The following is a 13,283-nucleotide window of genomic DNA, read 5'->3' as shown; positions in this document are numbered from 1 at the left end:
TAGAAAACGAAGGTTGTCTCCAATGACACTTTGATCTTGAGGGTCTTTGGTTTTTGAGCTTCAACAGGGTCAGGTCTCTCTCTCCAGGAACATTAGGTCCTTGCTCCAAGAATACCACTTGCCTTGTAGTTGCCTAGTTTGGGACAAATGAACATATCACACTTAATTAACAATACTACTTTATTGATATGCAAAACACAGGTATAAATAATTCATTGAGTGTTTTGCGGTATACGTTATTCCATGTGTTCATCTCAGAGTTCCCCAATAGCAAGCCGTTTGAATTTGGCAAATGCAGAATCAAATTCTGAGGATATTTTTCTTAGAGGAAAAAGATCATATGGTTTTAGTCTGATCAATGTATAACATTTTTCTATCTTGTCATGTAGAGAACTGAAAGTTATGACAAGAACTGTGGTAACATCTTTTTGTCATAAGAGAGTTTTAAGAAAATAAAATAGAAAGTATTTAGAAAGGGTTATAATAGAGAGTGGATATACACTCGTTTAGACTTTGCCATAAATGTTTAATACGGGATTGATTAAATTTGTGTAAGTAATTTATCATCATTCTGTACATTTTTTTAGTTTATTTAATAGAGGTTTGATCAAGTTATTTCTTCAATTACTGTACCAAAACAAAGTTATTTCTTCAGTCGTTAATTTGTGAGAATAACGCATGAATTCTAATCAATGTATAACCTGCCCTCAGCTTCAATACGACAGAATCATATAAAAAAAATATTAATTGTTTTTCAGAAGGTCTTCACCAACTACTTTTATTCAAACTATTTCTCATACGTGTTTTACTGGTAGCCTAGAATAGCCACATGATCAAGCATGTGTTTGTAATCTTTTTCTTAAAACTGAGTTATCTTAGTTTTAACTTTTTATCTTGATATCTGTACTTGTCATGAGATAATATACATTAATTCCTTTTTTTTCTCACCATTCTAATGAGATACACTTTTTGTTTTTCAGGGATTTTTATTTAAGTACAAGTTGACATTTTTCAATTAAAATGATGTCTCAAGCCTTTTCTAAGTTATTTTCATTGATATCCTTATTTGGGTTTAAAAAACGATTCTTACTTCCAAGGTGCATAGTTCCAAACGCAGTATTAATAGGCTCTTTCCACCAAAACTTCAGAGTAACTATAATCCTATTTCAGATAGCAGTGTTCTAATCTTTTTCAACAACCAATAGCAACTTCACAAGCATGGCAATGCATGCATCTGGCATCCTTTTGGTTGTTCTGTACTCTCTGTTGAGATTTGCATTGTCGGATATCAATTTTGTAAAATATGATTTTCTGCAAGCAGGCTTGAAAACGGATGGAGCTTATGTGAGGCCAAATGGCATACTTACCTTGACAAATGATTCCTCAAAAATCTTTGGCCATGCATTCTATCCATCTCCTTTGCCATTCAAATCTAGCAAAAACAAATCCATTGTTTCAACCTTTAGCACTACCTTTGTGTTTTCCATAGTTCCTAAGTACCCAGATCTTGGAGGACACGGTTTTGCATTCGTCCTAATATCTACCAACGAACCAAAAGGGTGCCTCACAAATCAATATTTAGGCCTCCCAAATGAGACAAGTAATAAGGAACTCTCAACCCGGTTCCTAGCTGTAGAGTTTGATGGGGTACAGAACCTTGAACTTGAAGACATCGATGATAATCACGTGGGGATAGATATATCCAGCCTCATCTCTAACATATCTAAGTCAGCAGCATACTATTTAGAAAGAAATGGCCAAGAAGATCACAGCAAGAACATTTCCTTCAGTTTGAAGAGTGGAAAACCCATTCAAGCATGGGTTGATTACAATGAAGGGGAGATGATGATGCATGTCACAGTTTCTCCTTTTGGCATGCCAAAGCCATATTTTCCTTTGATATCATTTCGCATAGACCTATCCTTGGTGTTTGATGATTACATGTATGCAGGTTTTTCTGCTTCCAACGGTCTGCTGGTAGCTGAGTATAATATACATGGTTGGAGCTTCAAAGTAGGAGCAGCAGCACAAGCGCTAGAAAAATCATCCGTGCCACTTATTCGGTCAAATACTTCTATTAAGGTGGTGCACAAAAAACACTTTGCAGTAGGTATTACTCTAGCAAGTGCATCTCTTTTTATATTGACAATTATAGGAGCTCTTGCCCTACACAGATTAAGAAATAGGGAGGAGGTTTTAGAGGATTGGGAACTCGAATTTGCCACACATAAATTTAAATATTCTGAGCTCCATTCAGCTACAGGAAGGTTCGGGGACAGAAACCTTATTGGGTATGGAGGTTTTGGTAAAGTCTACAGAGGTGTAATCCCTAGCACAGGACTAGAAGTAGCCGTAAAGCGGGTTGCTCCTGATTCAAGGCAAGGAATCAGAGAATTTGTAGCGGAAATAACAAGCATGACACAGCTTAAGCATAGAAATTTGGTGCAATTACATGGGTGGTGCAGGAAGCAGGATGAACTCCTCATTGTGTATGATTATCTACCAAATGGAAGCCTAGACAAGCTTCTGTTTGAAAATGATCATCAAAAGAAGAAATTACTAACTTGGGAACAAAGATACAAAATCATTATTGGAGTTGCCCAAGGGCTGTTGTATCTCCATGAAGAAAGTGAGGTGCAGGTTGTTCACAGAGATGTAAAGCCAAGCAATGTCCTGATAGATGCAGATCTCCAACCAAAGCTTGGAGATTTCGGTCTTGCAAGGACTTACGAGCATGGAATCAATCCACAGACAACAAGCGTTGTGGGAACATTAGGCTACATGGCCCCTGAGCTCACCAAGACTGGGAAAGCAAGAACAAGCACAGATGTATATGGGTATGGAGTACTCATTTTGGAAGTAGCATGTGGAAGGAGGCCAATAGAGCCCCAAAAGAATCCCGAGGAACTGGTATTGGTAGATTGGGTTAGAGATCTACATCACCGAGGACAGGTCTGCAGAGCTATTGACCCCAGTTTATATGAGTATGACAAAGATGAAGCTCAGCTTGTGCTTAGTCTTGGATTGCTTTGCTCTCATCCCAATCCTCATTACAGACCTAATATGAGAAGGATTGTCCAGTTCCTTATGGGAGAAATTATCCTTTCTCCACTTCCTCCTGACATTCACAGTGAAGGTCCAAGAGAAATAGCAAAATGTCCCTGCAACTTTCCATATGATTCTCAACCTTCAAGTTCTATGGTGTCTTCGTCAAACTATTATAGTCTTACATGCTTTGATGAGGTGGTCTACCCTGCTGAACTCACTGGTATCACTTCATAGCTATGGCTGTAAGTAACATATAATAAAGAACCACATTGTTTTAGGTAATGATGAAAGGAAAGCAATCTCAACTCCATGATGCTATTGCCCTTAATGTTTTTCCATAAATATACAGAAGTGCTCTTCTATATACCAAGTTTTATTCATTTTTTTATGGGAGAATAGGTATATTGCCACTCGAAGTAGGGTGTTTAGAACAGCACAAAGGTCGAAAAATAATTAAGAAAATCAATTCAAAAAGTCGATAACCAATTAAAAAAATTGATTTGAATCTCTTTTTGTATAACTCAATGGTTTGGTTCAGTTTTCACTTTATAATTTCATACCTAATTCAAACTAAATTGAAATCAATTATTTAAATATTATTATATTGTCTATTATTTCACTCATAGGTGTGTCTATAAAAAGAAAACTAACCGTGTCTAATTTATTTCATACCCCCAACATTGTCATTTTGGGAAAAAATTGTTCTTGTATATGCTATCCTTTTTCATTTCATACACGAGTTGATCTTATAACCCAACGAAGAAACTGTTCTTGTATGTGCTATCTTTCTTTATATCAACTCAGTTATGATTTGTTAAATTCTCTAAAGAATGATAAAATACAAAATGTAGAAAACTTAAAAAAATCACATGTAACTTAAAAATATAAAAGTAAATTGTGGTAGATCAAGAAAGCTACTAATTTTATTTTGTGTAAACAAATTAGCCTAGGAATAACCTTGACTTCCTGAGAAATTATGTTTTCTATATAATAAGTGACAAAGAAATAGCTTAATGTGTAATCTACGAATGATTGTACTAGTGTATGCACATTAGATTATTAGCTTTGAGAGAGTAAAGTACTAAAAAATATAGTATTGGAAGAAAATAATACAAAGAGCTTAACTATAATGTTTCTATTTTAAATTTTATGCAATGTTTGAGCTTAAATTTTATGCAATTTTTGGAAGAAAATAATACAAAGAGCTTAACTATAAAGTTTGAGAGATAGATTATAAGGATTATCTATTATTTATGTCACAATAAACACAGCATAACCTCCTCACTTCTTTGTTTTTCCTTTGTAAGTGCTTAAATACCTCTTGTGCCTTTATATTTTATTTTAGTTCCTTTGCAAATAAAAGAATAGCTAATTTATGTAAACAAGTTGTTTGACACTATACAATGTTAAAGATAACAAATATGTAAGTATAGTGAAGCTAGAAATAAATTTGCTCATCATGGTATAACATTAGACATAGACTTCTATGTCCAAAGGATAAGACAGATATAAAAAAAACTATCCAACAAATCCGCTAAAACAAGTGGTGTGAAAAAATTACTTTTCTTGATTTCAGAAAGAAACATTACATTGTTATTTATAGGAAAATCGAACTCCGAATAAAAAAAATATATTTATATATTATTTAATCAATCTATATTTATTGTATAAAGTAAATATACAATATTTACACCCATATTTCAACGCTTGGTTTGAATTTTTTTTTAAATGTTCAAACAGAACCACATAATTTTAATCTTTATGTTCTATTCAGATGTATTTTAACCAAAAACCAAACTAAACTATGTCAAACACTCCTAAGTCCAAGCATTCGCAACCAATATTTAGGGCCAGAACTAACAGCATACGCGTGATTACTGATTCAACTCAGTATGTGCTGATCCACTGTAATTTGCTTTGTTAACTTATAGACACATTAAAATTATTCTTGAAACTCTTGACAACCAAAAGTTTATGTGTAACGCAAAAGAATAAGAAAAGAATGTCCAAACACAATGTATTCTAGAAGAACAGCACCTGACTTGAACTAATTGAGGAAAAGAGATGTTCAGTTAACTACAGCAAAATGTCCTAGTAATCAAATCTTATTCATTCTTCTTCTATGATAATTCATTAGGCACACATTAATATAAGAAAATGAAAGATCATAAATCTTTAAATCACATGCCTGTTTCATTTGAAAATTATACTCAGCAGCTCACATATTCAGATGACTTGATTTTGAATTAGCTGCTCATGTATCATTTTGAATTTCTCTTTGAGCCTCTGGATCTGTACATTGATAAAAAAAATGTTTAACATAATGGACAATAAAAGACAAAGTTGGCACGTCTGGATATTGTTCATGAGAAAACCATGTTATATGAAATAAGAAATACCCTTTTCAGTTCAATTTCTGTATCTCTCTTTTGCTGCCCGAATGAATGCTGCAGATTGGTTATATCAAAAACATTATCCAAGTCATCTTCAAAGGCAGATTCTAGGTCTTCTCGGAGAAGTGCAGGCAACTTGTCCACAATGGGCATCAAAAGGAAACAGTTGAACTGCAAAATATTGGGTATAAGCAATGCATAAAAGATGGGGAAAAAAATTACGAAAGAATTCTAAATTATGAATGACTTTTATTATACTAATCTATTGCCCCAAAGTCTTGACATATTGTCTAGCGGTGTTAGTTTTAATCAACCTGGGCAAAAACAACAAAATTTGAAAGAATGAAAACAAAAATAAATGTAAATATGGGGTATACCTAAACTACAGTCTGCTTTGCATGTGTAAATGAATTTTTTAATATATTGATATCCTTTGAGAAATTATAATATGCAAGTGTTAAATGAGAAATAAAAAATCTTTGTTTACAATAGATATTGATGCAACTTATAATTTTTTCTCAGTATTGGTAATATTGGAAGAATCAAATAGAAATAGGGGAGAATCATCAACTATTTTTTAAATGTCTCATAATTTGCTTGCTTAGATACCTTTATACTCAGCAGTTGCAGGAAAATAAATCCATTTAAAGTGTTGCTATTTGTTTGAGTAATTTTTAAAATTTTTAAAAATGTAGCAATGAATATAATTGATCTTGACAAAAGTAAAAACATCAACTTTTCTGCTGACAGGAATTCATGTTCGGTACAGAATCCACATAACGTACTCATTTTTACTTCACTGAAGTTTTACTTTACACTTCAAACAAAACTGATTAAAAGATTATTCTAAACTCAAACCTTAACAAAACGTAAATCAATTTTTGTAACCTAATTCTTTCACACTCAATCTACTCTAATCAATTTACAATGTCTGTAATCTTGAAGAGCTACACTTTTCTCTTATATTGTCATACTGTAACAGCAGAGAGGATCTCTTTGCCAAAAAATATTTAAGAATAATCACAATTTTCAGTAAATATCGTAGGTTGTGCATGTACATTAAGCCCAAACCTTCATTTCTATGCTTACCTGGGAAGCTTTCATTTCAAGCAAGGAAGGAGGAAACTGGCAGACCAAACACAAAGAAGCTTAAATTAAAAAAGAAATATCACAAACCTTTAATTCTGTGGAAACCAGGAAATATTCTCTAATGCCATGAAATATCTGTTGTACCAAGCCATAAACAATTCTTTCAGACGAAGGTGCAAGCCTCCTATTCCAGAGTGTACTATCCAGAAGGTCGGCAAGCTTTGTTTCTGTTGTCTGAATGGATGAACTAGAATCAATCCCAGAGGCCACATGACTGAGTTTTACATCTGGTTGTGACTTCGTGTCTTCTCTGTCATGCACACTTGTTTGTGATATATTAGTTGCCGTAGGATTATTAGAAGCACTGTTGGTCTGTTCCGTTCCACCAAATGAATCTAAGAACTGACGTAACCCAGCCCGACTCTACAAAGTTAACAGTGGCACTAGAATGAGATAGAAAATGAGCTGTGAAAACTTAGCTTAGGAAACAATATTTTACTTTTCTCTCGGGAAGATATAATGATACAATCCTAGCTTAAACTCAACACAGGGAGCAAGATCATTTAAAAGTGCACCATGCCAAAGCATCGGTCCCTGTAAATGCCCCTTAATACCTTATTGTGGAGAGACCATGAAACATATCTGGTGGTGCTAACCAAATCCTCCATACATCTAGAGCAAAGGATAACAAAATTAAATTTAGAAAATAACAAATAAACAATGTCGTGTACTAACATTTAATGTAAGAAAAAAAAGGATAAATTATGGATAAGAATGCAAAGCTAGAACATTTTTAAGATCAAGGCAAAAAATGCACCCTAACATCTAAAAATAACAAGCATGAAAAAAATGGAAGAAAGCACAAAATCATGATGTAATGCAAGAATGTCATATTACACTTGATGTTCTCTTTTAAAAAGATGAGCTGTGCATCTTGTTCCTCATGCTATAATTAAGGTCTTGATTATTCATTTTTCCTTTTTTATTAAAAAAGCTCAATTTTTCACTTGACATATGGAACAAACTTATGGCGTATGGGAACAAGTGGTGGTTAACTTTTCATGGCATGATTTTTCTGTAGATTCGGAAAAGTTGTTGAAGGCAGAGGCAACACGCCTGAGGAACACCTCATGGCCACTTAGATATTCACTATCTTTCTGTCAAACAAAGTCCATAAATAAAATAAGTTAGGAAACATAACAAACTAATAATTGTACAAAACTGTGAGGATATTTGCAAAAGCATAAACAATTTATTCATTAAAAACATCAAGAATCGACTATCTCAAAAGCTCAAGCTGTTAGGTGAAGACCTAAATAGTTTTATACCATATTCAGGCTGTGGAAGAGCCCTTCAGAATTGAAGCACTGATAATGCAAAGATCCACCCCTACCTTGTGCTAAGATTCACTTTTATTTAGAATAATAGAGCTGGCAAGGATCAAACTTTAGACATCTTGTTTATGGAGGCTCTTGATACCATGTAAACAACTAGGTGTCCTAAAAGCTCATGCTGCTAGGTAAGATTCAAATACTTCATATCTTACAGAAAAAACAAAAGAATACCTGAAGAAGATAAACTGAGATAGGAAGCAGTCTCTTAAGTATATACAACAGTCTGGAGCCCAACTGTGCCGAGAATAGAGAATTAATCATTTAGTTAGACTAGGAATATGAAAAATAGTTAATTTTATTTTCTCTAATTTGAAGAGCACAACAAGGATCATTTTGTATACAGATTTGATTATAAAACTATGATAGAATCCTGGAAATCAAATCAAACCTAATTATTACAAAACTGCAGCTGTCAATGATAAAGCTGGCTACTCAAACTTGCTAAGAACTGAGTTTGGATCATGAAAAAAAAAAAGTAAGAACAAGAAATTTGAGGATTGTACAAAAATTGCAGATTTTTGAAATCCAGGGACTAAGATCACAAAAATATTGGAAGGCTAAAATACCAAATCAGAAATTAAAAGAGAATTAAAATTGCAATTCAGCTAAATAATTAAAGAAAGAAATCAAAAGGAATATATATTCATTTTTATAGCATTAATCACCTGATGAAGAAAGGGTTCAAATGTGTCACGAGCCTTTGCAACAGCAATTACACAAGCAGTCCTGGTTACTCAAACAATGTCATTTTAATATTTACAAATGGTAGTATTACAAGAATGAATAGGTAAAACACACAGACCTAGAGTAATTTGTTCCATCATGAATGTCTTCGACTCCACAAGCATTTACAATTTCTTCACGAGTAATTGGGGGACACTTTATTCCTCCAACCACAAAACGAAATTCAGCCATTGCCCTATGATATTGTGCTCCACCATAAAGTCGCATACTTGCATTCTGTGCACAAGGATAGGTTAGCCTGTCCCATTATAGAGACAAAGTAAACAGAAAATACAAGACTATGAAATGTATGTATCATTTATCATTTATTAATGTATACAAGCATGATCAATGAAATCAAAATCATGTGTATATTACTGTTTTCAGTAGTGGCAAGAAAGAAAAATTCTGGGGATTAAAGAGGCCTAATTTCTCTTGGGTCCCAATTCCAATTTCCAGCCTCCCCTCCACCTCCCTTTATCTTTTTATACCCATTCTCTCTCCTAGGTGTGTTGCACCTTTTAACTCTCCCAACATATACCTTAGTAATGGTGGGCTTTGGACCTGTATCATCAGGTGTTTATTTAACAAGATTATGAGAAAATCTTCACCCTCCACACAAACATAAAACTCATACGGAAGTAGTAATTAGCAGACATAACTAACAGCCCAAGTTAAATAAAATCATCAACGAGAAGACAGAAAATGGAAATTATTCATATTTTTAAAAAGGGAAAATAGTAAAATCAAGAGTAGTTAGATTGCCATCCACTGCAATGAAAAGCTAATGTAGCTCATAAGAATGGTAAAAAAGTAGGCCGAAACTTACAGGTATTAGCTTGTGAGGAAACTGAACACCATCAGCACCAATAAATGCACCTCCATTTATTCGTTCATCTTGCAGTGTTTCACCTGAAACAAAAAAAAAAAGGTCAGGCAACTTGTCAAGGGAAAAAGGATATCAAAAGATAGTAAGCATGCTTTTTAAGTGTTGTGCATTATCAACTGTTCAATAGGCTAGCCCGTGAAAAACAGCTAAGAGGAATAGGAGATTTACCAAATTTATCGGGAGGTGCAACAACTGTCCCTTTAAGCAACAATGACAACTGAATAACAGAAAATATGCAAGTGAGGGAGGGAAAATACGAGTACATTTTAAGGTTCAGACACTATGAATTCAAACAGCTGAAAATAATTAACTACAAGCATGCATATGCAGATACATACAGACTAAGACAGACAAAGAGTTTACTATACAAGCTAAACATCAAAGATTAAATACCCCTCACATTGGTAGGAGGACAAAAAACTAGAAACATAATAATTTTACCAATAAAGAAGAGTAAGATACTGAGAAGAAGAATTTATGGCAAAGAAACCTTGGTCAAGAACATATCATGGAATGCTCTTCCTTTCTCCTTCAGTTTGGCTTCATCAAGTGTGCTGTATACAATGTGAAGAAGAATAAGACAAGTAATGAATGGAAAACAGATAGATAACAGTTCTATAATAAAAAATTCAAAACCAAAATTATCACTCTCGTTCCTTCCTTTGCAGATCAAGTACAACAGAGATATTTTTAACTTACAACATACCTCAACTCTTGATTTATGTCACTCAATTTCCTTGTCACACTCCGATACTCTTTCTCAAGAAGTGGAATGATCAATGGTACATTATTTATATACCTAGCACGATCATTATTAAGGACTCAGCCAATTATAAACAAAAAAAAAGAAAAAAAAACGGATAAACTTAAAATCAAACCATAATGTATAAGTACCTCTTCTGCAGCAATTCTTCCAGAAACAGCCTAAGTTTACTTACGCCTATCCTACTCCTTTCCTGCTTTGACAATGCCCTCCCTAACTTCTCCTCCAAAGATGCAACATCTTCTATCTCTCTGAAGCACACTGCCTGCATCCGTATGTAGAACAAAATGGATCATGGAAATGAAACTCTCAACTATCAGTGCACCAAAATTTTAACCAAATTATGAACTGCTTCAGGGAATTACAAACTCAAATCGCAGTCGCATTGCGCTATTTATTTATTATTTGGCTTAATTTCATTTTTAGTTTCTTAAGTATCACCACTGTGCAATTTTGGTTCTTCAGGTTTCAATTACACCAATTGGATACCTTAAGTTTTTTGTCACTTTCAATCATGACCCTCCATCCCAATTTCTTCCAATATTTAAGTCATTAATTGCTCAAGACGGAAGAACATTCCTTTTCCACATGTCGGCAATTAAGTCACTATACTGAGAGCACCTTCTTAGGTCATTGTCATTCAAATAAGTGTGCTTTTGTATTTACTTGTAATGTCATGCTAGTTTACCAAGCGATTTAGTTTTGCTAAAATATTGGGTGGAATGAAGATATGACCAAAATCACACAATCTGCTATTTTACTTTTAGCCACTGGATAGGCATTTGAAACAGTGGTAGAAAAACAGAAAAGAAAATGCGCAACATACATGGCATGCCGAACATTGAAATGAAACAAAATAAGAAGTAGTAAACTAAGAGCAGATGAAAAACGGCAGGGAAACTGGCGATATACGAAGGAGGTAAATGAGCATAAGAATAACCTGTTTGAACTCGTCATTGGAGGAGTAGAGATAACCGGTTCCACAGCCCACTCTTCCGGAAGGCACGGAGGTGAAGAAGGGGGAATCACCGAGAATGCAGCCGTCAAGCGTGGAGGGAGGCGGCGAGAGGAAAACCTCGACATCGGAAGGGCGGGCGAACTGAGGGATCCTGGTGTCGAGCTTGGTGGAGACGATGACAGTCCTGGCGAGCTCAGGATCGACCTGCATGACGACGCGCCTGGTGGTGGCGTTGCTCCAGTCGCTGCAATCCTCAAGGCAGAGTATGATGAACTCCTTGTGCTGCATCTTGGCACGGACGAGCGCCTCGACGGCACGTGCCTGGGCCTGTAAAGCACGGTTCCTGCGGCCGGGAGCGGGAGCGATGAGGCCGGGAGTGTCGATGATGGTGAGGTTGGGGCAGTACTTGTACTCCACTCTGATGATGATTTCTTTGGCGGAGAATTGGCTGGAGTCCTGCTCCAACCTGGCATTTTCAGCTTCGATGAAAGCCTGAATTTGAGGGAGGGATTTGTGGTGAGAGAGGGAGGGGTCAGTGTCGGAGACGAGGTGGCAAGAAGGGGACTCGCATTGGGGGTCGTATTTCATGTGGAGGGTGATGGGCCTGCGGGTCTTGGTGCCGCCTCCGACGTGGTTGAACTGAAACCCCATCAGGGCCTCCACCAGGGCGCTCTTGCCGTCCGTTTGGTGGCCCACCACCAGAACCGCCGGAGCGTCGAAGGGCGTCTGCAAGTCCTGGGCCAGCGCGTGAAGCTCATTGTAGGCTTCGTACAGGCGCCACTCCCGCTGCTCTCCTCCTCCTCTTGGGCCAACTTCATTTCCCTCTCCATTTCCAGGTAACTCTTCCTTCCACCGCTTCTTTTTCAAATTCCCATTTACCATCTTACCCTCTGCATCTTTAGTCTTTAAATTCCCAACTGGCAGGAAAAGGAACCCATGAGGTGATTCGATGCGTCACCAACTGACACCTGTCTTCTCACCTAAGACAAAACCCAAACATAGCTCTTTCTGTCTGTCTCTACATTAGTAGATATTTAGTTGTTTCATCTCACTTTTGATATTGTAAAAATAACTACCAAAACTTACTCTGAATCTACAAGAAATTTAATGTTTCTAGAATCTTAGAATCCTATTGTGGTTGGGACAATAAATTCTCTCCAAAAAAGTATCACCAACTGTTCACGGGATTTTGAGCATGGTTGGATAAAGAAATATTATGTAAATTTATTTGCTTTTAAGTTAATAAGAAAATTTGTGAGTAAAAAGAAAAGAATATGAGTATGTATATATTTATTCAGAAATACTTTATGTGTTATAGGATTTTTTAACTTTAAAGTCCAGATAATAAAACTAATAATAGTAAACAATTTGTTTATACTTTTAATTTTTTAAGTTATTTTTGAACTCATGTTTTTGGACTTTCTTTCGGGATTTCTTAGATGCGTTAAACATGTGTGCTTATATATAGAAACATTAAATATGTATGTAAACACTTTTGAGTTATAATATATACGTTTACATTTTTTTTAGAGAGAATTTTCTTGATTCTTAGATTAAAACTATGATTCTTATAAAAAAAATTAACATCTTTGTAAATAATCTTCACTTGATTTATCAATTTGTTAGACTCTCACATCCTCATCTTTATCTTATTCTGCATTCTTCTCTGATTTATTTTTGTTGTGCCTCTTGAGGATTCAAATTCAAAAAAGATTGTACTCTTTCCTAAACATGATTATCATCTCCTCTGTTACGGGTGAGCTAGAGTACTTCGTGTTTCCTGGTACTTAGGCCCTTAAGTTTCCCTTATATTTGACGTTCCTTGAGAAGTTCAACTTGGTGTCTGATGGTCAGCTAAGCGTCAAGGAGGATAAAGGTATTAAACTTATTCGAAAACTCCCTCGACCCATCAATTGTTGGGTACATGCTTCAAGTCTTCAACGATGAAGATCATGGGTCTCTCTTTGAGGGTAAGGTTGTCAATTTCTATTATGATTTTATATTAATTGAATGACTAATCCTTTTT

At 35.3% G+C, this 13,283-nt stretch overlaps 1 protein-coding gene and 1 pseudogene across 1 annotated transcript; one reads left to right on the top strand and one right to left on the bottom strand.

Moving 5' to 3' along the window:
• The first annotated feature begins 140 nt into the window (after positions 1-140).
• LOC148205826 (L-type lectin-domain containing receptor kinase S.4 pseudogene) lies at positions 141-4,935 on the top strand (annotated as a pseudogene).
• A 133-nt stretch (positions 4,936-5,068) lies between these two features.
• On the bottom strand, positions 5,069-12,102 carry LOC148205825 (dynamin-like protein ARC5). The gene is given in 15 exon segments (XM_088103866.1): positions 5,069-5,340; positions 5,448-5,612; positions 6,618-6,953; positions 7,145-7,202; positions 7,587-7,687; positions 8,096-8,158; positions 8,590-8,650; positions 8,727-8,884; positions 9,477-9,559; positions 9,705-9,753; positions 10,027-10,090; positions 10,243-10,335; positions 10,431-10,564; positions 11,240-12,051; positions 12,054-12,102. Coding segments are annotated over 15 exon segments (2,277 nt in total). The 5' UTR covers positions 12,088-12,102; the 3' UTR covers positions 5,069-5,274.
• Positions 12,103-13,283: the final 1,181 nt, after the last annotated feature.

This window comes from Vigna umbellata, chromosome 1 (genome assembly GCF_029865625.1).
Source record: "Vigna umbellata cultivar VRB3 chromosome 1, Vumbellata_1.0, whole genome shotgun sequence".
Classification (NCBI taxonomy): Eukaryota; Viridiplantae; Streptophyta; class Magnoliopsida; order Fabales; family Fabaceae; genus Vigna; species Vigna umbellata.
The sequence above is the reverse complement of the archived record's forward strand: the minus strand, read 5'-3'. Positions and strand labels throughout refer to the sequence as shown.